The sequence below is a fragment of the Peromyscus eremicus genome, chromosome 22, assembly GCF_949786415.1.
Source record: "Peromyscus eremicus chromosome 22, PerEre_H2_v1, whole genome shotgun sequence".
Classification (NCBI taxonomy): domain Eukaryota; kingdom Metazoa; phylum Chordata; class Mammalia; order Rodentia; family Cricetidae; genus Peromyscus; species Peromyscus eremicus.
In genome coordinates, this window is record NC_081437.1 from 9932870 (window position 1) to 9960200 (window position 27331).

General features: G+C 50.3%; 2 protein-coding genes across 3 annotated transcripts in view; one reads left to right on the plus strand and one right to left on the minus strand.

Moving 5' to 3' along the window:
* On the minus strand, positions 1-16661 carry Abcg8 (ATP binding cassette subfamily G member 8). 2 transcript variants are annotated; one of them, XM_059248563.1, is made up of 13 exons: positions 16599-16661; positions 13083-13184; positions 11157-11313; positions 7478-7716; positions 7021-7153; positions 6672-6941; positions 4458-4620; positions 4299-4379; positions 2958-3157; positions 2297-2373; positions 1460-1727; positions 315-442; positions 1-227 (listed from the first exon to the last, which is right to left on the minus strand). In XM_059248563.1, the coding sequence occupies exons 1-13, from the start codon at positions 16659-16661 to the stop codon at positions 90-92; spliced, it is 2019 nt and encodes a 672-aa protein (XP_059104546.1). In that variant the 3' UTR covers positions 1-89. The 2 variants fall into 2 exon arrangements, with proteins under 2 accessions (XP_059104546.1, XP_059104545.1); XM_059248562.1 differs by having other exon boundaries at positions 13083-13187.
* Positions 16662-17046: 385 nt separating this feature from the next.
* Abcg5 (ATP binding cassette subfamily G member 5) overlaps positions 17047-27331 on the plus strand; it is a 24529-nt gene continuing 14244 nt past the window's right edge. Inside the window, exons 1-5 of the mRNA XM_059248641.1 lie at positions 17047-17192; positions 17762-17883; positions 22958-23094; positions 23179-23277; positions 25764-25896. Of these exons, the coding sequence (XP_059104624.1) occupies positions 17047-17192; positions 17762-17883; positions 22958-23094; positions 23179-23277; positions 25764-25896 (637 nt within the window). The remainder of the gene's footprint in view (positions 17193-17761; positions 17884-22957; positions 23095-23178; positions 23278-25763; positions 25897-27331) is intronic.

Sequence of the window (27331 nt, forward strand, 5' to 3'; positions counted from 1 at the left end):
TTTGTCCTCAGTGGCGTCAGGAGGGCTCCACAGGAGGCAGCCAGCCCTGGGAGAAGGGTCCCACCAGCAGGAGCAAGCTTGGGTGAGCATCACCAGTCTTGAAGTGACTTCTGTTTGATGAACTTCAAGGACAGATAGTACAGGAACAGGAAGCCACAGCTGATGCCAATGACGATGAGGTAGATCGCGTAGAGCGGGTGCGAGTTCAGGTCCATGACAGCCACCATCTGCGGACACGGACGCTTGGTGAACTCCCAAGGATGCTGCGCCCTCAGCAGCCCTTGAATTGAGAATTCCCAGCCTTCACCGCTCACCTCATCTCCGGAGACTGAGAAGGTGAAGTTGCCGATCTGCACCGTGTAAGGGTATCCGTTAAACTGGATCTGCATCAGCCCCGAGAAACACCAGCGGAGGAAGGACAGCTTGGAAATCCACGAAGGTACTGAAGACAGCAAGAACTTGGTTATTCACACGCAAGGTCGCCGCTGCCACGTCTCGCTGCCCTATCTAAGTTTCCAGCCGCTCCCGGAGAGAGGAGTCATGCTGGCTGGGGCCAGGAGAAGAGTCCTCTGAGGACCAAGGGACAAAAGAGATAAGGGGCAAAAGAGTAACGTCTGTGGCTGGGGACTGTGCTGGGGAGGCCAAGGAGGGCTGACTCACATGCTTGATCCCTACCAATTTCATAACCCCTACCGTCATTTCATTATGCTGCATATGCTCAGCCAGCCCCACACCAGAGATTCTGAGGCTGGGGAGCACTCTGCTGGGAGAGAAGGACTCTGACCCTAGGGAGCACTCTGCTGGGAGAGGAGTACTCTGACCCTAGGGAGCACTCTGCTGGGAGAGGAGTACTCTGACCCTAGGGAGCACTCTGCTGGGAGAGGAGTACTCTGACCCTAGGGAGCATTCTGCTGGGAGAGGAGGACCCTGACCCTGGGGAGCACTCTGCTGGGAGAGGAGGAACCTGCAAGCCCTGCCCAGATGTCAGGAAAGGCTGGCTGAGGAGACAGTGATGGGCAATGGTGAATGCAGGAAAGAGGCCCCATAGGCTCCACAGAGAGAAGGTAGAGATGCTGGAGGCTTCACAGGAGTTTGGGGTTCCGGGGGACAAGGAACATCAGGGAGCCAGTAGCTCTGAGAGGCTTTGAACGAAGGAGGGACAGGAACTTGTCCCTCAGAAGGCTCACTCTGAGAAGGCCACCGAGAGACTAGACTATTACGGTGGCCTGGGGCTCGATGATGAGGGCCAGGGCTGTGATAAAGTCAAGGGGATATTTCAGGCCTGGATCACCGGTGGTGAGGGAGGGAGTCGGGGTGACTTCTGGGTATGGGCGAAGGCTGTGAGGAAGCGTCGTCTATCCCACAGCCTGCAGCCGATGAACTTCCACCTCTAGCTGAGGACTTACCCAGCCATAGAGACCTACAGACGCTTGGTCAAGCAAAGGGGAGCAGGCCTCACCTATCCACAGGTTGTCCAGGTTTATCATGAAGCCCGCGGTGAGGTAGAAGGAGTTGTAGAAGGCGTTGCAGAAAAAGGAGGACATGTGGAAGGTGGGCAGCATGGCAGAGGCAGCCAGGGCCATGGTCCTGCAGCAGAAGACCACCAGCCACAGAAGCATGAAGTGCAGGAAGAAGAGCTCGGCGACTGGCCGCAGGTTGGTCAGCCAGTAGATGGGCATCCCGTAGATGATGACGTAGGCGCAGTGCTCGGGCAGTTCGCCCAGGACCTGCAAAGCACAGCCTTTGCTGGGGTAGGGGGCCAACGCCCGGGGTTGCTGTCATCGGAAGGTGTTTTAAGGAGTGGCATCTCCTAGGATGCCAGTGGTCCTCCTGGGTGGAGGAGGAGGTGACAGGTAAGACCGACGAACCTGACCCTGGGCTTCCACTGCAGGACCATTTCAGAGCTGTGCTCCGTGCTGTGCTAAGACCTGGCTCGATTCTCCACCCTTCCTGCCCAGACCTGGCAGCTGTGTGGCTTTACGAGAGTCAGAGATCCTCTCTGAGCCGCTTTTTGGAAACGCCTGTCTGGCTTGCTCAGCGGCTCTGGAGACGTAAAGAACCGCTCGGTGTCGCCCACTCCTTTCTCTCTTGGTTCTGGCTGCCCAGAAAAGTATCATTTCCGCTTCTCAGTCCCGGCCTTCCTGTGGGTCATTTAATGACTAGCAAGTCTCTGAGACTCTTCTAGAGGATTCAGTATCTGCAGCCGCAGATAATGCATGGTGAGTGTTTCCACAGAACCCTTCCCTGCAGTATCTGTACCACGCCCTGCCCCGCAACCCTTGCCCTCAGCCCTAACCTTGGCAAAGAAATATGGACCAGCACTATACAGCCCATCTTCCAGCTCGTGGTACAGCATCGATCTTTCCGAGTGACCTAAAGATGGGGGAGGAGAAGGAAACGAAAGAGTGAGAATCATCTAGAGCATTGCTGACGCTGTGCCTGAGGATGTCATTCACCTCTTGTAATACCATTGAAAGCGGTGATATGAAGCTGGTGTGTTATTCAAGGGCAAAACCCTTGTCCAGCATGCACAAAGTTATAGGTTCGATCCCCGGCACTGGAGGAGGGGAGTGGTTACACTTTCTAAATTTGTTCCTATGCTTTGTTAATTGTAGGCACGGTGAAGCCTTTCCAGGTGTTCCACAGGCTCTCCAGGTATTGCAGCAAGTCGCTGCCAAGCATACATCCTGTTTGGATGGGAACAGCTAAGACTCCATGATTTGCCTTCATTGCATGCTCCTAGTAATGTGCAAACTTTTAAAACAATTGCCTCATTTGTCACACAAGCATGATGAAATGTTCCCATAAAGCCACTGTCCCAAGGTGCTGGGAGAGACACAGGGGTCAGCCTCAGACCAGCACAGGGGGAGGAGGCTGAAGTCCTCTGTCTAGCTGCCGATGTTCCTGTGTCCAGCTGCCCCACAGCAGCCCGGCTGAGAAGAGCAGGTGACACTCACATTTGGAGACGACATCCAGAATGACGTTGAAAGGTATAAGTGCTCCTATCATGAACAGGAGGGCTGATGTGTCCATGAAGGAGAGTGGCTTGACGTCATAGCCATAGTAAAGGAACCCAATAATGAGGGACATCAGGCAGGCTTCCGCCCCGTGGATGAGCAGGGTGGGCAGGTCTCGGAAGTCATTGGAAATCTGACGACTTTAAGAAGAGAAAGGAGCCCGGCGTTGGTGGTGCACGCCTTTAATCCCAGCACTCGGGAGGCAGAGCCAGGCGGATGTCTGTGAGTTCGAGGCCAGCCTGGACTACAAAGTGAGTTCCAGGAAAGGCGCAAAGCTACACAGAGAAACCCTGTCTCAAAAAAAAACAAAAACAAAAACAAAGAAAAAAAATAAAGAAGAGAAAGGAAAAAAATGTGTCAAAGGAACAACATACAAAGCTCTGTGGCCTTAGGGGTGTCATATCATTGCCAGAAACCTTGTGTCCTCAAAATGTAAAATGTGGGCTGTAATACCCAACATCGAATGTCTATGACAAGTAAGAAAACTGACAGGGTGGGTACTGAATATATGATTATTATTTGGGGGGTGTCTTTCTTGTTTGGGTTTTCAGTCAGGGTCTGTTGTTAGAAAGCCCAGGGTGGCCTCGAACTTGAGATCCCCTTGCCTCATCTCCTCTCCATTTCTGACATTTCAGACATGCACCACCACACACAGCGAATAATTACTTTTTATCATCAGTGATGAGTTTGCTTGCAGGGAAAAAATCAGATATATTGTAAAGATGGTGGCCACGGTGTGTCTCGTAATGGTGAACGCTCCCAAATGAAGAGACCATCCAGATAGACTGGACTAAATGGCTAAGCCACAGGACTCTAATCGGAGAGGAGCAGAGCACAGCTCTTGGTTTGAATAGTTGGCTCCTAAACAATACACGAGCCTGCTTCCATGTCTCTGTCCGCGCAGACCCCCCAGAAAGATGGGTGTGGCGGGCGTACCTAGCTTTCATTGAGCGTGGTACACAGTAGGAACACTGCCCTTCTCGGGTCTGAGTTTCTTACATGGCTGTTTCCATAATGATTGCCACTAACATGATTTTCTTTTGTTTCGAGATTAAGATTATCAGGAGCGCTCCGTGTCATGAGAGGGCTAGGCTGGTCCTAGGGATGCTCCTTTCAAACAATTTCACTGCTTGCTCTCTTCCTTGAATTCCCCTTGGGTAGAAATGTTTTACTTTGATACTCAGAGGCATGAGGGAGCAGGGAGACAAAAACAAAAACAAAAACAAAAACAAAAACAAAAACAAAAACAAACAAAAAAAAAAAAAAACAAGAGACATTTACCGGATCAGGGTGGTAAACTGTTGTATCATCCCGGGCGGCTTCACTGCAGTCCCACAGTCCACGTCCTGTGAGAGGGTCTGGCTTCTGGGAAACAGTGTGTAGTCAGGTTAGGGGGCCCACCACAGGGGGCTTCCCACTCAGGCAGTGGACCCACTGTACCTGACTGCATAGGTATCCGCGTGGAGTTCCTTTGTGTCGGCTTTCCACAGGAAGTCATCAAAACCTTGCACTTTTTCTAGAAACAGGGCTGCAAGTGACCGAGCCTTTTCCATGGTGGCCTCTTCCTGTTCTTTGCTGCGCCTGTCAATGCTAGTCAAGTCCACTGGAAACAGAAGGTGCAGGGCCATAGGCCACGTGGTCCCTGGCAGCTCTCCCCACCCTCTGAGAAGGTGCTATGAGGCAGTGGTCAGAGCAGAGAGCCAGAGAGACCTGGTTCCCTTGCTCTGCCTCATCTGACCATATAGGCAGATGCCATAGATCAGAAAGTGGCCAGTAGCAGAGGCCCTGGCTGCAGCCCCCCAGCCCCACCCCCAGACTCATCCCAGGGGTATTCCTAGAGTGGGCAGCTGCCCTCAGGGCCGGGTGCCTCATCATAGGCATATGATAGCTCTAACTCCAGCTGTATATCTATTTGCCTGTCACTGTGAATTTATAATTTGACCTCCCAAGTGGCCAGGGTGCTGGGGACCAGCCAAGTACAGTGCTCGCACTGCCCAAGCTAAGCTTTGCCCCAGGAGGGTCTAGGGCAGCCTACCCAATTGGGGAACCAGGTCACTGGGAGAGCGACCCTCTGAATCTGAGAAAAATGCCACCCTGCATGTGGCAGTCCCACCCTGCAGCCCCCCACCCCAATGTCCCTGCAATGCCAGAAAGAACCAGGTCCACCAGTCACAGCCAGGACTGTCCTGTCCCTGGGAGACTCCAGGACTCTGCACGGCTGGGGTCTCCTCTTCACCATTTTCCCCCTTCTGCATTCATTGTCCATCATAAGATGACATTGAGGGACATAGGAGCCACATAGGTTCCCTTGGTGCAGGCTACAGCTCAAATACCACGTTTGCTGGGCACCCTGGGCTCCAAGTGAGCAGCTTCTGCATCCTAGATTAACGACAGCCACCTGCCTCCAGCCTAGTAGACAAGGACCCTATATCCCTATTCTCCCCAAACAATAACAGAAGAAGTCTTCAAGTCTCCCATTGGGCACCGTGGGAGGTTTGGGGCAGCCCTCCCAGGCTCACTTCAAACTTCCCCTGGTATCCCGGTTGGCAGCTGTCCTCTGCCCCCTTATCTGAGGACATTGGACAGAGCGTGACACATGGGCAGGAAGTCAGCATGGCAAACGGAGCATGGAGAGGAGAGGTGACCTCTGTGGCAGTTCACAGAGCGCATGAGTTCGAAGGGCAGGGCAGGGAGCCAGGAGCATGGCCTTTCCTCCTGGGTAGCTGAGGACGCTGGGATGACCGTGTGGGTGGCATGGCTAAGGACCAGGTACACCTATGGGAGCTCTGGTTCTGCCCCTACAGCCATGCTAAGGCCATAGGAGGCGGGGGGGGGGGGGTGTGTGTGAGGTTCCTTGGGTAATACACAGAGACAGAGCTGACTTTGGAGATACCATGAGGGTGGGCACTTTGCCATCCTAGGAAGAACCTGGGGTTCTTGGTCACCTAGGGGACTGGCTAGAGCTGCTGCTTCCCCAGACTCTGGTACAGTTGGTCACTTGTTCAGCACCCAGGCTATTCCTCAGCACTCTTGAGGGGGGTTTTATAGGCTGGGGTCCTGAAAAGGCTCCCCGTGAATGAAGAGGTTCATGGTGTTCTTCATGGACTATTGAGTGCCTGGGACCCCCAAGAAAGGTAAGGCAGTGACCAATCAGGCAGTCTGTCCCTGGCCCTGCCCTGGGCCCCTCTTCCTATGTTATCTGCCTCTGTGGACCACAAGGGTGTGTGTGTGTGTGTGTGTGTGTGTGTGTGTGTGTGTGTGTGTGTGTGTAGTTTCCTGCAGACTGCATGAAGACCACAACTGTACAGCCTGATCCAAGACTTCCTGGATTACGCCCCCACCCCACCCATCTGCAGACTTCTACCCATCCTAACCTGTGCTGCACAGAGGGGCGATTTGTCAGAAGATTGCTGTATTCATTCACACGTTGCATTTGATCCTGGAAAGCTGACCAGTTTCCCCCTTTGCATGCTACCACTCTGTCCCGGCTCCTCCTCCCCTGACACACATGTAACAGCGTCTCCCCTACATCTTTCCAGTAAGTATTTCCCGTGTTTTTAATTTTGTTCGTTTGTTTTCGTTTTCCTCTGTTTGGCTTCGGGCAAATGGCTGTGCACCAGGTTGCAGGCCCCCCCCCTGGCCTGGCTCACTCACCGTAGAAGTCGGCGGGGTTGCTGTAGCGAGGACAAGGGTAGCCGATCTCTGTGAAGTACTGCACCATGTGCTGCGCGGCCCCCAGGTAGATCGGGGTGCCAGATGTCATCAGAAGGACCAGGTCAAACAGCCTGAAGATGTCAGAGCGGGGCTGGTGGAGGGAGATGAGCACCAGCCTGTTGCCTTTGGCCAGGCGGGACAACGTTCTCACCAGGTTGTGGGCAGTGAAGCTGTCGAGGCCGGAAGTGGGTTCATCCAGAATAAGGATTCCTGGGGACATCGCACGGTGAGCCCGATGACAGGCAGGATGCAGTCTCAGGCCCCCTCCCCTCAGGCTTCCAGCCCTCACCTGGGTTCCACAGCAGCTGCACCCCGATGCTCACTCTCCGGCGCTCGCCCCCGGACACCCCACGCACATACGTGTTACCCACGCGGGTGTTGGCACACTGCCTCAGCCGCAGCTCCGCAATCACGTCCTCTACCTGAGGGCGACAGGCTTAGCATACAGGCTTCCTCAGGAGTACTTGCCCCCCTTGTTATGTCCCTGCAGAGCGCAGGTTGTCGATTGGTGACCGGACTGGGTACTAGAGGCCAGATAATTGCGCCCCCCTCACATGAAGCACCCCAAAACCCCTACACAAATAAATACACACTTATCACCCACTTGACCAGGTCCGGGAAGGGAACCCATGGGGCTAAGTACATTGGCGTGTAAGGTGGGTTGGTTAAACTCCAGCTTGGCTGGGTCTTCTGGCAAAGCAGGGTAGTCTCAGACACCAGGGATCACCGAACGGCCAACTGGTTACCCTTTTGTCACGCTGGGCCTGAGAGAAGCTCCTGGGCAGGCGCATCTGGGCCACGAAAGCCAGGGTCTCTCTGACAGTCAGGTTGGGGAGCAGCTGGTCATTCTGGCGCACGTGGGCCACACTCTTCCTTATCAGCTGCGGCGTGCTGGGTTGCCCGTTGATCCAGATTTGTCCTGATTTCATCTTGCCACCATGGTCTCTGCCTGTGATCACGTCCAGGAGTGAGTCTCGCCCACAGCCTGCAAAGCCAGAGACATCCCTGAGGGCAGAGGTTCTGCGGGGCCAGCCTGCCTGCCAGCTACCGATCCCCCCCCCCCCCCCCCACACACACTCTCCAAGCACCAGGACTGCTGCTCTACAGAAGCAACCAAGCTCCGGGCAAACGGACACTGTTACTAGATTGCACCGGCCAGTCCAGCAGGTGCACCTTAGGTTTCTCTTCTACAGCTAACTTGAGCGATCAGGGATACACTGACAGAGGGGTGTCAGATAGAAGACTGGAGTCCCAACTGCTACAAGCCTGCTGCATCTCCCCCCCCCAACCCCCCCCCCCCCACTCCAGCCTCCACGCTGCAGACCAATGGCTTTCTCCCAAGCAAGGCTGGGTGGGGCTAATTACACCACAAAGCGTAGCATTTTTTTCTTTCTTTTTTTGGCTGAAAACAACCCTTGGCAGCATCTCATCGTTCACCATCATTTTGGCTCCAAAGTGACTTTGTGGAAATGACTAATTGGGAACATTCATAGCCTGTCTTTGAAGAACTCAAAACTACATCGTGTCATGGCGATGGTGGCGCACGCCTTTAATTCCAGCACTTGGGAGGCAGAGGCCCGTGGATCTTTGAGTTGGAGGCCAGCCTGGTCTGCAGAGCAAACTCCAGGACAATCAGGGCTATGTAGAGAAACCCTGCCTCAAGAAACAAACAAACAAACAAACACAAACCCCCCAAAACTACAACCTACTTTGAGAAATATAAGGGAAAAATAATAGGTGAGTAATAGATAGGATGCCATTTTCAAGCATAGCCTAATGCATAGTCTCCAAATGTATCTATAGCCCTTTCTCGTTTTTAAAATCAGTGTCTTTTTTTTCTCTGCCTTAAAAAAAGGGAAAATTATTCCTTCATTCACTTCCGAACAACATATTAATGTGTATTAATTTGGAGAAGAGAGCATCATATTGGATCTAGTCTCCAAAAGCATTTGATGAGGTTTTCATTCCTGGAACTAATTTCATGCTTGTTGTTTTCTGACAGGGTCTCCCTGTGTAGCCCTAGCTGCCCTGAAACTCACTCTGTAGACCAGGCTAGCTCAAATACAGAGATCTGCCTGACTCTGTCTCCTAAGTGCTGGAATTAAAGGCCTGTCACACCGCCACCTGGCACTCCTATGACTATTTAAACTGTGACATGAACCTGCCTCAAGCTTGGCAAACACCCCCCCATTACTGAGCTGGAGACATTCCGCCTGGGTCTCCCAGGAAAGGTTTGGGTTTCCTCATAGTGGGGTCTTTTATGGAATTAATAACTTTTCTTTTTCTTTTGTAAACAAGGCAAATGCCTATAGACAGTATACGACAAGTCCTCCTTGGCACATGCCGCATGCTGCCTGCAAAATCCAAGAGCCCAGAGGCCTTTGCATGTGATCCTCTTGCTCACTGTCCAGGGGCTTGGCGTGGGAGCAGCTTGTTGGCTGCCTGCTGGGTGTGCCCTGTTTAGGCTTCCTGAAAAGTTCGATTGAATGAAACATCCCCAAGAGGAACCAGAGAGAGATGTCTCAGCCCTGCTCCCTGTTCAGCCTCAGACATTGACTCCCGGCTCTGCAGCGAGGGCAGGGGCCTGTGCCAGCATTTCCAGGTACCAGGGGATCCCCAGTCAGAGGGCAGGAAGATCACATTTCCTAAGCAAAACTGTGGCAAAAGACAGAGGCCGCCTTTCCAGCAGAGGGTGCCTGGTGCATTAGGGCAAATGTTCTCTGAAAAGTCATGGCACTCAAGAGCTTTATAATGTGGCTGCCATCGCCTCACCGGGGACTTGGTTCATTGGAAAATCCTTCTGTATGGTTGATTCTACAGAACAAAGTAAATGCTTGGAGCTCTTTTTTTTTTTTTTTTTTAGAATCTTTTAAAAATTATTATTATGGCTAGTATGCAGATTCATATTCTCTGTGTGTGATACTAATTAAAGTACTTAAAGTCACTGGAAACATAATGCATAAATCCTTCTAAGAAAGGTTCAACAATTTCAGTCACGTGATCTAGAGGCCAAGCAATGCGCAGCCCTGAAGCTGGACATTATTCAATGTGATTCCTGCTCAGGCTCTCTGAACTTCACGCTTCCTTATGAAAAATCAGGATGCTGCTGGCGAGAGTGTCACACAGACCAGGGATGCTGCTGGCTAGAGCGTCATAGACCAAGTATTCACCAATATTCGGAGTAATGACCCATGTGTCTCCTGGATGCCCAAACAAGACAGATGCAAGAAAAGCTACCAGACACGGTAAGTCAAAATACCTTTCTCTCTCAGCTGGGCGGTGGTGGCGCACGCCTTTAATCCCAGCACTCGGGAGGCAGAGCCAGGCGGATCTCTGTGAGTTCGAGGCCAGCCTGGGCTACCAAGTGAGTTCCAGGAAGGGCGCAAAGCTACACAGAGAAACCCTGCCTCGAAAAACCAAAAAAAAAAAAAAAAACCCTTTCTCTCTCTTGTTTAGAACAGCACCACAGGGTCAGGGCCAGGATGAGAGGACCTGAATGAGTGTGCATGTTGTTTCAGTTACAAAGTGCGTTTGCATAGCGTAGCTTATTTGATCTTTGGTTAGACAGTAAACAACTCTATCAGTAGAGTGTAAAAGTTTGGAACAGATGTTCAAAGTGTTGAGTAATCTTTCCTCCTGGAAATGATTAATTAAAAAGTATAAAGTACTCTCTCTAATACCATGTAAAGGAGTCCCAGGAAACCAATTACAAATGCAAGACCCAAGTCTAGTTAAATTGGGTCTTTAGGAGACTCACTAGGCTTTTTTGGTTTAATGTTCTCACCTGTCCAATGAACGTGTGTGCATGGGTGTGCGTGTGTGTACATGCATGCACACAAAGAACACTCTAGAAGTATGGAGGACTAGGAGATTTGAAAATCTTCCTAAACTGCTTCCAGACAGGAAGGGAGTAAGGCAGAATGTAATAAGGAAAATGTACTGTTCTCCAAGCCCCTCACACCTGTGAGGTTCTGTAACCCCAGATTTGACCTGTGAAACTGGTTGCCTGAGACACCCCCAAGGATCTGGCTCTTTGCAGGTGGTTGAAGGTTATGCTAGGGACTGTGGAAGGATCAATGGTGTCGGGGCCCTGCCGAGTCATTGTCTGTCCATGACCTGAGTCTGGCTGGGGAGGAACATCGTGTTCTGAAGCTGCCTGTGTATTGTCTTAGTCCAGTGTTAACAGCAGGTGGACACCATGGCTGCAGCTTCAGGTGGGTTACAGTCACACTCAGGTTCACAACAGCAGCAACACCCAGGAGTCAGTGGGTGCAGGAGGTGACATTTGAGCCTACGTCTGTCTGTGTTCTCAGCCTCTCTGCCGTATTACTCTGTCCCAGAGTTCTGCAAGCAGGACCCATGACCGAAGGCTGTTCTGTGTCTGAGGGGAGAAAAGCCATTGCCCACGACTGCCTCTGTGGGTACCTGAGCTGCCTATGATGGCCAGCATCTGCCCACTCCTCACTTTGAAGCTCAGATTCTGGATGCCCAGATCACAGGAGTCTTGGTTGCTGTGAGACCTCCAAGGGATCTTGAACTGAGCCAGCTGCTCAAACCAAGGCACCTGAGAGGCGATGTCCACCTGTGGGGAAATGTTAGCAGAGTCCTTGGGAAGCTGAATGGTTCAGAGGGCTTCAACAGCTTCTGTTCAGCTCTCCTGCATCTTGTATAACTCCTCTCTCAGGGGGACACCCTGCTTCCGAGACATGATAGGTCTTGAGGCACCCAGATCCTACCAAACATGGCAGTGAGGCCCCACCATCCGGTTCAAGTCTAGAGTTAAGAGGACCAGAAAGCATGTGAACCAGCAGAAAAACAGTGTTTACCTCCTGCAAGGCATGACAGTGATCACTGTCCATCATTTATCTCATCTACTGTTCATTGCAAGCATATGGCGTTGATACTATCAGCGTGTTTTACAGGCCAAGTTCAAAGCAATTAAGGAATTGACTCAAGCTGACACAGTTTTACAGTGTGTGGCAGAGCAGATGTTCCAAAGTGGCTCGTTCCTTTACTCTAGTCCACACCCACAAAAAGTCCAGCTTGGTGCTCTGCAGTTTGCCATCCCACCTGGACAGCAGGCAGTCTACCCCATGAGAAGTGGGGGTATGGGAGTCACTGAATTCTGACAAGGGCATTCCTGAGACCCTCCCATGGTGGCCTTTTCAGTCAGGATGTTTTATTTGCATAAACACAGTTTATAAAAATAGACCATATATAGGTAGATAGACAGATGATAGGTAGATAGATAGATAGACAGATAGATAAATAGATAGATGATAGCTAGGTAGATAGATGAGATATATAGATAGATATATAGATAGATAGATAGATAGATAGATAGATAGATAGATAGATAGATAGATAGATAGACAGATAGATGTAAAAGGATATAATTTCAATAAACCCTGTCGTTTAGTTAAGAGCCTGTTGTTAGTTTCCTAGTTTTGGTAATTACAATGTCGTTCACAAGATGTTGACTTCGAAGGAAGCAGACAGGGTATGTGGAAGCACTGTGTTTTGCTATGTGTGTTTTCTACAGGTATGTACATGCACATGTGGGTGCAAATCGCACCTTGCACATATGTGTGTGGAGGCCAGAGATGGATGGTACTGTCTTCCACAATTGTTTTCTACCTTACTTTTGAGACCGGGTCTCTTGCTGAACAATTGAAGGAGATCTATGGGTCCACTGGGACTGCAGACATGGGCCACCCAGGCCAGATCTTCTTTTATGGGTTCTGGAGATCTGAGTTCAGGCCCTCACACTACTGCCTCAGGCACTTTACTGAGAGGGCCATCACCCCAGCCCCTTTGATATCTATCTGCCTATCTGTCTGTCTGTCCATCTATCATCTATCTATCTATCTATCTATCTATCTATCTATCTATCTATCTATCATCTATCTGTTTATTTGTCTATCATCTATCTATCTATCTACCTATCTATCTGTTTATCTATCATCTATCTATCAATCATCTATCTATCTATAATATGTTTACATATATCACATATAATAGCACATATACAATATAGCTATGTCATATATACATTATATATAAACACACATATATTATGTATATATGATAAACACATACACACATATATGTTTAGAGTGATTTCAAATTTTAAAATTAAGAGTTCCAGAGACATTCCCCACAGGCCTTCATGGTGAACCTTAACATCTTCCCAGGGGACTCCACCCCTCCCCCACCTCTCGCTGCAGGTGAGCTTGCACCAGGGTAGACAGAGTTTTGTCCCTGGGGTCAGACTTGCAGAGTGGGCTCACCCTTCCTTCCCCCGAATATTCCGCCCACTCTTCTCCCCTGAGCTCAGGCGTGTGGCCTTACCTGGTAGGTGAGATTTCTGACCTCCAGAGTGTTGGACTGGCCACTGTAGGTGAAGTACAGGCTGTTGTCACTTTCGGAGGAGAACAAGCTGTCCTGGAGGCCCTGCTGGGAGACCTGACAGGTGAGGGGCCCCTTCAGAGGCAGATGAGGACACAGAAGACAGAGGAGGGGGCCTGAGCGGGACAGGCAGCCGCGGGCAGTGAGGTCGAGATCCCACACTGACAGGAGGTGGGATCGTGCAAGCGGCACCTCAGGGCTCTGAGAAGAACAGGAACACTGATGGGGGTACATCTCCTTCCAGGAGGGCAGCTGCAGCCTCAGAGACCCTCAGCCTCCGGCTGATGCACCTGAATCCACCGTTTAAGAAGAATGCCTCTCCAGACTCCAGCGGGAAGACCAGTGAGCTGGCAGCCAGTAAAACCATCTTAGACTTTCACTTCCGGTACCTGGCCTAACATCACGTACTGCCAAATAGACACACTATGAGAGAGGGACAGACGTCGGCGAGTTGACCCAGAGTATCTGCGAAGATGTCACCCATCTTATGTTGATAAGGGGTTTGGGGATACAAAGCCCTTGAATATCCTTTGGGTGACATTTCAGAGGAAGCCCTCCTCACCTCAGTGACTACACTTCTGTAATTGTTGAGGTGGCATATATATGAATTTTCTGTGTGATCGTTTAGTACATGTATTCAACGTGTAATGGCCAAATGGGGTGCTCAGCACCTCCCTCTCCTTCACCATTTATCATTTCTTCACGTTGGAAACCATCACATTCTTCTCTTCTGGTCGTCTATATTGAAATTTTAAAAAATTTTTAAATTTTATTTTGTGTGTGAGTGTTTGCCTGGGTGTATATATGTGTACCACATATGTGCCTGGTACCCTCAGAGGTCAAAGGAGGTCATTGGGTCCTTTGGACCTAGAGTTACGGACAGTTATAAACCATCCTGTGTGTGATGGGACCTGAACCCGGGTCCTCTGCAAGAGCAGCAAGTGCTCTTAGCATCTGAGCCATCTCTCCAGCCTCGTTCTCTGATATTTATATATAAAATAATGATAATAGTGTAAACTATGATCACCCCAATGCGCTTCAGAGCATGGTCTCCCTTCTCATTTTAATGCCCAATATCTGAGCGCCCTCCACCCCCTCGCCTACCACTTTCTGCACTCGTAATATGATTCTGCTCTCTCTGCAGCAGAGTGGGATTGCCTTTTGATTTTTCTGTGTTGGGTAACCAAATCCATGGCGTGAAGCATGCTAGGCCAACCACTGGAGGGACAGAGCCACATCCCCAGTCCCTAGGTTTTCTTGTTTTTAAATCAATTATCTTCGGGAGAGGTCTTAGTGGATTTATATCAGACAGGAATTAGTCCTAAAGATGCTTCTGCAGACACGAAGTTTCTGCTGGATTCAGGGGCGGGGCGGCTGCTGAGGGAGGAGTGCTAGGCATTTTGTGTCTGGTGTGTTGGTGGTGAGTTCTCAAGTTACTGTGCTGTTGTGACTTGGGAGACAGGAAGATCCCGGGGTTTTGAGGGACAGAGGACAGAGGGATGCAGTTGAGCAGTGCCCAGCTGGCTACTCTGAGTCACCTGAGCCCATGGACCCCAGCCACACAGACAACTCAGCTTCTAGAAAGAAAAAAAATATATTCACGTCTGGCTTGTGGATGACTTCTGTTCCATTTTAAAATATTTTCCTTGGCACCCAGGAAGAATTTGTTAGACTCTTCCTGAGGTTTTGACAAATTCTCTATATTTTTCAAATACTTAAATATCTACTCAGCTGACACTTTAATCAGTGTGACTGTCAGAACATCATTTGAATTTGTGACAGGTGACACCCTAAAAAGCGAAAGCGGGTTTATTTGTAGGTAACCAGTGCGGCACCTTCAGGGCTACAGTGTAATGACACCTCCTAGTAACTTCTGGTTCAATTCCCGAGTCAGAAGCGCAGAGAAGCACGGAATTTCAGGGGACACAAAAAAGGGAGAAATGTACGGAGGACTGTGGCCGGCTGGGACAAAAAGGGTAAGTCTCTGGCCCAAGGCACACACCTGGCCCTCTATTAACACCTCTAAACATTATCTCACCTGCCTCTACCGAGGCCCAGGCTTTCCTATCCCTGTTCCTGTGGACCACCGGCCCTGCCGCCCTGATACTCCACGCCAGAACTCCCTGCATAGACAGCCCTGATCTCATCCCTCCTCCCAGGCCATCTTTCTGAGTATGGGTGGTGCTGCTTAAGAGGCACGCTCCGAGGCTAGAGGAGCAACTGTCTCTAGGAGGCCTGGCTAGAATGTGGGCGAGAAGAATGTGTGGCCCCTGTATGAGTTCCGTGTGGAGTGTGAGATGCTGGGTGGCCAGAAAAGGGGATGGGTGTGGCATGGACCAGAAACCAGCTCCTCAGGAAGCCTTCCATTTTCTAAACGTACGTGCGGAAGTGAGAAGGTGGAAACCCCTGGGCAGTATTTAGCTGGACCGAACAGCTTTTAAGTATGGACGCACAGGGCACGTCAGTCTCACTGTTTTTATCCAAGCCTCCACGGTTGTCAGTGGCAGACCACCACGGGGCATCTACAATAACAGAACCAAGAGGAAGAGGGACTTGCCAGTGGCAGGACCCCGGCACACTTCGGGATTCTGACAGTTCTTTGTCTCTTTAGCTGTGGTGGTAACCTGAAGGGCTGAAGACTCCAAAGCCACCACTGACTTTCTGTCCTACTCAGGAAGTGATCGTGGACGTCCCAAGCGACAGAGGTAGTCATTTCCTCATGGGTGCCTGCCTCGTGGGGATTTCAGACAGCAGAACTGGCTGCTGCTGTGGCGGTGGAATTGGGTAGATAGTAGTGCTTGGATTGGTCAATCCCAGGCAACTCTGCCTCGGCCAGAACAGGGAACTGTGGCCTCCCTGTCGGATGTGGACATTTCATTCTTGTCTTTTCTCTCTAGAAAAGTGGGCGGGATGTGGAAGCTGGGGGTGGGGAATCCTCTTGGTATCTTCCATTATTGCTTCCTGCTTCAAAGCCCTCCCACAGCCCCAGTCAGAGGCTGTTTATCAAGCCAACGAGGAAGGACACCTCGGACCTCGGCTTTCTAGCCACCTGGCTGCTGTCTGTTCATTCCCGTTCTCTCCCAGATTGCAAGCATAAAATTCTGGGGCTCCCATAAAAGTTCTCTCCTTTCTGTTTCCACTACCACCGAGATTCTTGGCCTGACACCCACATGGGCCAACATGCTCTCAGAAAAGCCCTAGTTCTTCTGCCTGTGGGAGTTTCTGTGATGGAATGTCACTTGGAAAGCTCCATCACTCCCAGTCACCCACAAGAACTTCAGAGGTCTCCTGGCTCCTGAACCTGCTCCCGTCAGCCCCTCAACATTGAAGAGCCCTGCTGCCCATTTCCACTCCCCTTGAGGTCTAGGTGGTGAATTAGGGCTAAAACTCCCGAGGTAGGAAAGAAAGGTCAGTTCCACCCCACCCCACCCCAGGACCAGGGTGGCTGAGCATACTCACCGAAGCATCCTGAAGTATGGCCCCATTCCACAGCCGGGTCTCCTCTGCGGTCTTCTCAGCCATGACCCTTGCTGTCTGTGCCCCTCTGTGTGGCTGCTGTGGGCCTTCCCTGCTACTGGCTGGGCCAGTGCTCTTTCTGTCTCTGTTCCTTAGAGCTGGGCCACCTGAGCCCTCCTCCTGTGTGGTAGACTTTCTCCCAGCATTCCTCTCTCTGGCAAGCCCTCCTACAAACACACTGTGTGTTCTGCCTACTGCCGAGATAAGGACGCTCTGGCTAAAGGTACATCAGATAATGACATTGGTGGCCAAATCGGTGTCCTGCTGTCTCACGAGGGATTCCAGGGCTGGGCAAGATCAGGCAGGACACTCCCACTGGCTCCTCAGTTGAAGCTACTCTGGAGAGGGACAGGCCACTAGAAAACTCACTTGCATTTGTTTCCTGCTGACCATGAGTGAATTGCCCTTTCTGAGTCCAGAAGGAGCCAGAGGGTCTCACGTCAACAGAAGTTCTCAGAGCTCCCTGGAGGAGGGATCTGTTACTGGCTCGGAGGCTCGGCACAGCCTGAGCGTGCTCCATGTCTCCTTCAGCGTCAGGTAAGGGTACCCCACAGCAGAAAACTGGGCTTCCCACTCTCTCTGCCGCCTTTTCCCACCAAGTGGGTGGGTGGGCCTGGGGGCTTTGGGCTTCCTGTTTAACAGATCAGGGTGGAAGGAGGTAAAGCTGCCTGTGGGCAGTGAGTACCAGTGAGTAGCTCCTCCCTTGCTCATTTGCTTTGCCCCCAAGTTCTGTTATTCACACCCCTTCCTTGGCTTGTCCACACTGCCCTGCACAGACAGAGAGGGTTTGGAAAGTGGGGTGCTGGGGGCACAAGGTGGAATGAAGCCTGCTGAAGGAATGCAGGGTTCACCTCAAGAATAAACACCGTGCAGGTTACTATCCTGCAGCCAGCCAGAGAGACCCAGTATTCAGAGCAGCTATTGGGAGACACTACACCTCCGAGGACTGGAGAGCAGGGCATAGAGGCTGAAATAAAGTCGCCAAACTGTCCGGGAGCAACTGGGATATTGGGATGGGCTAGATTTGGGTTTGGGGTTGGGAAGCAAGGGCCTGGCCCCTCCCAGGACCCTACACTGCTCTTGCCCTTGTGGGATTTACTTTAAAGCAACCGTGTCGGGCCCTGGTGGAACGTCAGATCCTTCCAGCAGCGATGGGAGAGGCAAATTCTCAAAGATGTCTCCTTGTACATGGAGAGTGGACAGATAATGTGCATCTTAGGCAGCTCAGGTAAGGAACTGGAGGGCTTCTTCTGCACTTCCAAGGAGGACTCTGGTGAGGCTTTGGCTTCACTAGAAGGCCATGCATTTGGCCCTGAAATGAAATCTAATGACATGTCTGTGAATGGGACCTGGTACCAAAGTGAAGCGTTGAGAAAAGTCCATGGGAAGAGTGGGAAGTCCGGTCCAACAAGTAAGTGGTTTGTTTGCTTGTTTGATTGATTGTTGGTGGTGTAGGGGATAAAATCCAGAGCTTTGGGCATGGTAAGTAAGCCCTCTACCACCAAGCCTCAGCCCAGCTCTGTTTTCTTTTTCTTTTTTTTAAAGATTTATTTATTATGTATACAGTGTTCTGTCTGCATGTCTGCCTGCACGCCAGAAGAGGGCGCCAGATCTCATTACAGATGGTTGTGAGCCACCATGTGATTGCTGGGAATTGAACTCGGGAACTCTGGAGGAACAGCCAGTGCTCTTAACCTCTGAGCCATCTCTCCAGCGTTCTCCCTCACCACCCCCCACCCCATTCTATTTTCAATTGGTATTTCCACTTCTGGAAAGTTCTTGTGAAGGTGTTCAGCAGGTGGAATTTAACTCATGTTCTTGATCCCCCTGGCCTTTTTCTTTTTGATGGTGGTCAGACACACAATTGAGACCAGAGAATACTAAGAAAGAGTTCATGTTAGCATAAAGTCTTACCAGTACACCATGTTTTTTGTTTGTTTGTTTGTTTTGTTTTGTTTGTTTGTTTTGAGCCTTGCCCCTAAGGAGTCGAGCATTCCAGACTGGAGTCCCCTGTGTGTCCTCCCCATGCTCTTCTCTTCTTTCCGGGGAAGAGTTGAATATTTGAACGTGACTTCTATGCTTGCTTTTGTGTTCTGGCATTAACAAGTCATTATCCTCGGAGGGGTTTCCTCTCCTGTCCCTGCAAAGCCTATAGCTGTAACTCCTCAGATTTCCAGCCGCTGGGGAGGGGGTACACTGGCCCAGAAGAGGGCTCTGCACGGCATACCTGCACGGCATACCTGCACAGCGTTCACGACAAGCGCTTCTCCTGCATATGTAAATTTAAGGATTCTGACGTATTAGGTTCACAAAACCCTCTTGACTGAGCAGCTGCTTGCAAATTTTTGGCATTTAATCCACTGTCCACTCGCCTTGCTCTTTCCTAGGAATAGGCCATGTTAAGTCTGTGGTGACAGTCAGGTGTGGCACTGTTTGGATATAGCTGAGTGTGTCTCCCAAAGCTCTGAGACACATGCTTGTCCCCCATTGTGGAAATGATGAGAGACCTGGTGGGCAGGCCATGGGGGTGTAACACGCACGAATGTATGCATGCATGCACACACACACACACACACACACACACACACACACACACACACAGGCATTTCTACAATTCACCCAGCCTCAGGTGTCCAGTCTCAGGCATTTTCCTATAGCAATAAAGAAAGGATTATGATGTCCAGCCTCAGACTGAATCCATGAGCACAGCTGTATGGTAATGGATTAAGATTAAATGAAATAATACGGAGAAGATTAAGTGAAAAGGAATCCCCTGGCTGTCTTAGTCTAATTGGGTTACTATAAGAAAATATCATACACTGGGTGACGTATGAGCAAGAGGCTGACACCCAAGGGCCTGACAGATCTGACACGTGGTGAGGGCTGTGGTATTAGGTGTTTGTCACTGTGGGTGAAACATCTGGAAGAAATAATTTAAAGGAGGAGAGATTTTTTTTTTTTTTTTTTTTTTTTTTTTGGTTTTTCGAGACAGGGTTTCTCTGTGTAGCTTTGCGCCTTTCCTGGAACTCACTTGGTAGCCCAGGCTGGCCTCGAACTCACAGAGATCCGCCTGGCTCTGCCTCCCGAGTGCTGGGATTAAAGGCGTGCGCCACCACCGCCCGGCAGAGATTTATTTTGATTGATGGTTTCTGAGGGTTTGGTCCATCACGGTGAGTTATGGTAGAACAGCTTCTATCATGATGGACATGAAGCAGAGAGAAGAGACAGAAGAGGACCAGGACAAGATCTACCCAAGGAGCACCTCCGGTGGCCTGCTTCTTCCAGCTAGTCGCCACCTTCTAAAGTTTCCAGAACCTTCCCAAAAGGCACTGCCAACTGGGGATATAAGAGGCATTTTGTATTCAAGCCACAACGGCTGGATTCTTCATAAGTAGTTATTTTCTCCTCTATTCACATAATGGAAGGGTTGTGGGATCTCTCCTGAGTCTTTTATATTTTAATTAGCTAATTAGTTAAATATTTTGCATGTGTCTGTGTAGGTGCATGTGTTTGTGAAGACCCAACCTTGTGTGTCTTCTATCTTGTGTATGTATTTTATTTATGGGTAGATTCTTGTTTTTGTTTTTTGTGTTGTTGAGACAGGGTCTCACTATGTAGTCCTGGCTGGCCTGGAACTTGCTTCGTGAACCAGGCTGCTCTCAGACTCGCAGAGACCTGCCTGCCTTTGCCCTCGGAGTGCTGTGCTTAAAGTTATGTGCTACCTACCATGCCTGGCTTTCCCATGCTGTCTTCTGAGACAAGGTCTTTCGCTTTTACCTGGAACTTACTGGTGCATCGAGGCTGGAAAAGCTTGCAAGCCCCAGGGATCCTCACGCGGCAGGATGAGGAGCATGCCTCACCATGCTGGCTCTGTTTACACTCAAGTCTTCATGCTTGAAGTATGTGCGGTTTTCCAGCTGACCCATCTCCCTGACCCTCAACATGTTTTCTAAGCACACTGACCCCAGTCAGCTTTCAATACACTTCCTAATACCACTTCAGTCACCTGGAGGCTTGTGTGTGCGCGACTAAGACTCTATCCCCGGAGTGGTATCCTTCTCTGCTGCATAGTAAGTCTAACATTGTTTAGAGACAGCTGGAGAGAAGAGAGGGGCAGGGGAGAACCCTGAGGATCTCCGTGTGAGGCTGAGAAGCCTCACCCTTGGTAGTGTGAACACCTGCAGTGACAGAGAGAAAGGACAGGCGGAAGGAGCAAATGCCACTGAGGGGCCAGGCACCACACAAGAGGTCTTCAAGGCTTTGGTTGGAGAAACCACAGGTTTGGAAGCACAGGGATCGTGTCTGGGAAGTCAGGACATAATCCCACTGGCTCATGTGGATCACTCCTCTTCCTCCTTCTCCTCTTCCTTCTCCTTCTTTCCCCCTCCTTCTCTCCTTCCTTCTCTTCTTCTTCCTCCTCCCCTTCTCCTCCCACTGAGCCATTTCCCTAGCCCACGATTCATTTTTTTCTTTTAATACAAGAAGATGGTTTTATTCCTACCCTTTAGTTTCAGACAGTTTACAAATACCTTGACTGTGATAATAAGGCTTTGCCATTAGCAAAGCTGTTGAGTTAACACCCACAAATACAGGTAGGGGATCCGACAACCGATGTTTCCCCACATGAACTATTCTTTTGATGTCACAGAAAAAAACAATTGCAAACAGACTACACAATACGCGTGGGCAGAAAGGCAACAGAGTGTGTCTCATGAACACTGGAGTGTGATAAACAGCATATTATCAACATTTACAGGATTCACCCTAAAATGATGACATCAGAAAGCATGTTCCTTTTAAAGGATATGATCATTCTCCTTTCTAGTCCACTCTATCTGAACATGTGTGCTAATCCCAAGTTTGGCCAGACATGGTTTAGGACAGATGATGAATGCCATAGGAACTTATCTTAGGACCCCTCGTGGTAAAAGCAGTTTCCACACGGCTCTTGAATAGAAAACCTTGTATCTGGTCCTGTGTGGGCTCCTCCAGCCTGCCAGAATGCCCTTGCTCCCTCAGGTAGTTGAGAACGTCCGCCTGTGCTCTTGTTAGTCTGTTTAGCAGCCTTGGGTAGGAAAGGCTAGGAAAAGTCTGTCCTGTCTCCAAGGAATCTGGGACCCAGGCTAAGTTGTGTGTGATGTGACCTTGGGAAAAGAAAACAGGGGAGACATGTTCCTCTGTTACCTCAAGTACCAGGCTAGAACTCTGCAGGGATGTTCTTGGTAGCAGCTGGTTAGCTATGGCCAAGGCTCATGGTGCAGGCTGAGGTCAATTTGCTTCCCCCAGTGGCCTCTAAGCCAGTGCTCCTCAAACTCTAACACTCATGGGAACTTGCTGAAAAGCAGAGTCACATTCGTTAGGTCTGAGAGTCTACATTGGGGTCTCAGACCACCATAGGTCAGACAGCTCCAGCAACGTCATCTACATTCAGGTAGCACTGCACAGTCCTAAGGGATCACAAAAAGAAATTTAGGTACCAGGGGCCAAATGCTTCCAGCAGCGCTTCCTGGCTTTCCTATTCTGTGTCTGTATTTTTCTTTTTCTTCCTCCTCCTCCTCCTCCTCCTCCTCCTCCTCCTCCTCCTCCTCCTCCTCCTCCTCCTCCTCTTGTTCTTCTTTGGTTTTTTGACACACACTTTCTCCATGTAGCCCTGGCTGTCCTGGAATTCACCCTGTAGACCAGGCTGGCCTTGAACTCACAGAGAAATGCTTGCCTCTGCCTCCCAAATGCTGGGATTAAAGGCGTGCGCCGCCGCCGCCGCCGCCGCCGCCGCCGCCGCCGCCGCCACCACCACCACCACCACTAGACTTAATTTTTTTTTTTTTGAACCTGTATTTTTCTTACCCCGATTTTTTCACTGCATTTATTTATTATGTATGTGTGTATATGTATGGGCAAATGCATGCCATGGCATGTATGTGGAAGTGAGAGGACAACTTTTGGTGATTCGTTCTTTCCTTCCACCGTGTACCTCTGGGACTGAACTCAGGTCCTCGGGCTTGGCTGCAAGTCCCTTTACTGGCTGAGCCATCTTGTATAAAGAGCAAATACAGAACATCTTCAGACCTGGATTCCAGCCCTACCAAGAGCAAGACTTTCTTGTCACCAAATCCAGAAGACATTTCTGCGTGGTGTTTGGCCTCTGTGGCTTGTCCCTCTTCACTCAGGGGACAAACGGGATTTGTTCAGACCCGGTGCCATGGAGAGGTGCAGTCAGGGTTCCATTGAAGCATAAAGGGTCTGGAGAAGTGTCCCCATTCTCATGCGGAGGCTCCTCCAGGGCCTTCTCTTGTCCCCCCCAGGCTCGGGGAAAACCACGCTGCTGGACGCCATCTCCGGGAGGCTGCGGCGCACAGGGACCCTGGAAGGGGAGGTGTTTGTGAACGGCCGCGGGCTGCTCAGGGACCAGTTCCAAGACTGCTTCTCCTACGTCCTGCAGGTGGGTGCGTCCCCGGCCTGCCCCACCCCGGGCACCGGCCCCGCCCCCGGGGCTCCGACGACCCTGATGTCCCCTTTCCTGCAGAGCGACGTCTTTCTGAGCAGTCTCACGGTGCGGGAGACGCTGCGCTACACAGCGATGCTGGCCCTCCGGCGTAGCTCTCCGGACTTCTACAACAAGAAGGTGTGTAAAACTAAAGTGAAGGCCACTTCCCAGGGGTCAAGGCCCTGGGCCTCAGAAGTCCCTCCTCCTGCCACCTCCTGGCCCGTCCCTTTTCATCTTTGCTTATTCTGCTCCACCTCCGCCGCCGTCCTTAGTGGCAGCTACATGAGCTGTTCGAGCACCTGAAATGTGACCAGTCCAACCTAAATCTGGTTTGGTATGGTGCTCCTGGTCCTGCGGCTTCAGGGGATCGCACTCAGGTGGACATGCGTGGTAGCAATGCCCTTACCCACGGAGCCATCTCATCTTGAAGGAGCTTCATGAAACGTAGACTTAAGTGTCCTCCATGAAGAAACATGATGGAGTCATCATTCTTGCTAGGTTCCAGGATGTTTGTTAAATGTACCCAGTTTGGAAGCAGCTGTAAACAAACCCACCTCAGCCTTAGTTGGCAATATTGCTTAGTTCTGTCTGGACTGGGACGCCACACCCCTACCCCCAACTCTCCTGAGAATAACAACAGGTAGGGCTGTCATCTGCAAAAGACCCAGCTTCCTGGGAAGTGGGCTTGTTACCAATGCCCTGGAGACAGAGCAGGCTGCTTTCATTCGAGAATCCTGGACGACTCTGGGAGGCGATTTTTAACTCAAGAGGAACCCAGGCCTCACAGAGCGATCCCTCATCTGTCTTTTCCCCTAAGGCTATTGCATGGGTTCTGTTTCCCTAGGTTATTCCTTGGTCTGGCCTCTGGCTGGCGTTCAGCAGGCTTGTTCAAACACAGTATCTCACTTCGGTCCGATATTGGCCGGGGGCCGGGTTTTATCTTCATCTTGATATTGATACATCCACACCTTCTAACCCCATCTCATACTTTCTGAAGGACTCTGCAGTCTGAAAAAGACACCTGTATTCTCCTGAGAGATAGGTGTGCAAAAACATGTTCACACGGCTTGGTGGTCCTAACCGGTGACAGAGGAAGAAACAACCCCCCCACACACACACCTGCAGCTCACAGACCCCCTGCAGCTCACAGACCCCCCCTGCAGCTCACAGACCCCCTGCAGCTCACCCTCTCTGTTTGCATTAGTTATTTATTTATTTATTTTTATCTATTTATTTTACATCCCAGCCACAGCGTCTCTCCCCATCCTCCCAGGCCCTCTCCCCCACCCCCCACCTCCCTCTCCCAAATCCCCTCTTCTTCTGTCTCAGTTCAGGAAAGGGCAGATCCCCTTTTGCTTTAGTATTTTTTAAAATCTAAATCCCACATAGCGTGTTTTTAAGAAGGGAGCTGGAGAGATGGCTCTGTGGTTAAGTGGTTAAGAGCACTGGCTGTTCTTCCAGAGGACCGGGGGTCCATTCATAGCACCCACATGTCAAGCAAAGCTTAGTTCTAGAACCCTTCAATCTGATTCCAAGAGGAGATTTTTTTTTTTTTCCAGACCAGATCATACTAACTTCCTGACACATCTCCGCCTCTATCCCCCTTTGCATCTTCTGTAGGCCAGGGCTCCATTTACGCTGATGGCTACCTCCTGTCCTCTGGACCTCCTCTCCAATGTCATCCCCTCTTCTCCTGCAGTACTGTGGTTATTTTTCAAAGCAATGTGCTGGTTTCTGTTTTTTCTTTTTTCACTTTGAAAGGGGCGCAATCTCATTAGAGGCAGCTGGGAACAAATTCTCTGCTCTATTGTATCCTCTCTGCTTCCCCCGGGCTTCCTGCAGACTCGGGGATCAAGGAAGGGGAAACATGGAAGTAGAGATTTTTCCAAAGGTCTCTGGGGGCTGCAATAAGCCGAGGAAGGGTAGAGGGAGAAAGGCCAGTCTTCTTAGAAAGTCAATAAGGATCGTTTTTTAAATGTTATTGGTGTGGAAAGTTGAGATTAAGGAGGGAGGGGGCTACAAGGAGCCGTGGGGTGTAAGCTGAGTGAAGAGAGTTGGTTAGGGAATTAGAAGCATGGAAGTGGAGCTGTGGATTTACATGGTACGTTCCCTTTGAAGTTTCTCTAAGAGATTTGAGTAAAGATCGGAATGGCTTTTAATTACTTTTGGAAGATGGATTATACTCTTTTGATGTAAAGCCACACCACGATAAAGTCACTTGAACCTCCAGGACTTACTAGGGTTACCAAGGAGAGACGGGGCCACTTCAAACCAAATTGGATTTTTTTTAAAGCACAGAAAATATTTATGATAATAAAATTCAAAACCCAAACACTTAACATAATCTATATCATAATTATGCCTTTGGGATGTTTTTCTGCTGCAAGAATAAACATATTGTCGCTCCTGGAACTTTAAACATTTATTTAAATCTGACCTATGTATTACACATCAAACCAAGTGGATTTTACTGTAGTGGACTTTTCTCCCCAAAGGTATGATAAGTCTGAGAGTGCCCCTTGCACTCTAGGGAAGTGTTATCTTTCCTGGGCCATCACCTGCCCATAAACTGAAGTCTCAGCCATCGTTACAGGTGGCAGGCCTGGCATTTATGTCTCTTATAGGTAGAGGCGGTCATGGAAGAGCTGAGTCTGAGCCACGTGGCAGACCGAATGATTGGCAACCATAATTTGGGGGGAATTTCCAGCGGCGAGCGGCGCCGAGTCTCCATTGCAGCCCAGCTCCTTCAGGACCCTAGTAAGTGGGACCCAGACCCGCTCCCGGATGCCCTCGGGGTGTCTTCCATGTGCTTGAAGGGCCTCCATGTCTTTTTTTTTTTTTTTTTTTTTTTTTTAAAGATTTATTTATTACATATACAGCATATATGACTGAAGGCCAGAAGAGGGCACCAGATCTCATTACAGATGGTTGTGAGCCACCATGTGGTTGCTGGGAATTGAACTCAGGACCTTTGGAAGAGCAGTCAGTGCTCTTAACCTCTGAGCCATCTCTCCAGCCCGGCCTCCATGTCTTTTAGGTGATTGAGGTCCTTTCTTCACAGTCCCCAGTGAGACACGGTGCGTGTAGGATTGAAATCTCTGAGGTTTCCCAAACCAGAGACCCCAGGTTTGGGAAATGCTATGTAGTTCATTTCCTGATGAGCGCCTCTCATTGCGGGAGACAATCCTCAACTTATCACAGTTCAGCCTCACGGTGAAGTGAAAGAGATACACACTCAACGAGACTTTGAATTTTGCTCTTTTCTCGGACTAATGAGAAATGGTAGCCCCTTCTCTCATGATGCTTGGGCTGCAGCAGTGAGCCACACTCCTGGTTGGCCTTGCGGGATAACAACTGACCCCACAGTGTGCTGTGTTACCAAGCTGTGGTGCTCATTAGGTTAGGTGTATTACACATGCGTCTTCGACTTAGACCGTGTTTTCACTTACCCATGGGGTTACTGGGTTACTATGACAAGGACCATCTCCTAAGAGTATCCTGTTTGTGTATCTGTGTGCCAGAACCCTCCATGACCATGAGACCCGCCCTGTCCACCCTAACTTATAGGGCCACTCCATTATGCCCTGTAGGGAAGGCCAGTGAGTGCTGGTAGCAGTGTTTATGAGTTGGCACAGGGTATATGCTATGAGGAAGGTACTACAAAGTGGGTAGCCAGTCCCCTACCTCCTTCTACCTGGTTTGGTCATTCTCCCAACTTGACAAACCTCATCATGCATATGCACCTGAGAGAGGGCATTTTGTATCTCGACTCTTTCTGCACCCCGTGGTAGAACAAGCCTGCCTCTTCTAACGGCGCCTGGTCACAGGATGCTAAGAAGTCCTTGTCACTTTTGGGTAGATATAAGCTACAGTTAAACTTCTAGAGAAAACAACCAATGCCTGCCCATCCACCCCCCGCCCCCCATCTCAGACTTGGTTTCATTCTTCAGCTGTGCAAACACCTCATTAGTACTGGAAAGTGCCCTGATGGAAAGCAAGGTTGGGCTAGGCAACTGTTAGCTCATCTACTTAGCTTCCCCAAAGGCTGCCTGCTAGCCCTGTTGTCTGTGGGTGTCCCCCGCATAGAGCCCAAGTAGTCCAGAGTACAAAGAGGCCTGATCTGGTCACTCTCCTGTCTCCAGGTGTGCTCCAGAGCGGAGAGCTGGGCCCTCCCAGGTCAGGTTCTATCTCC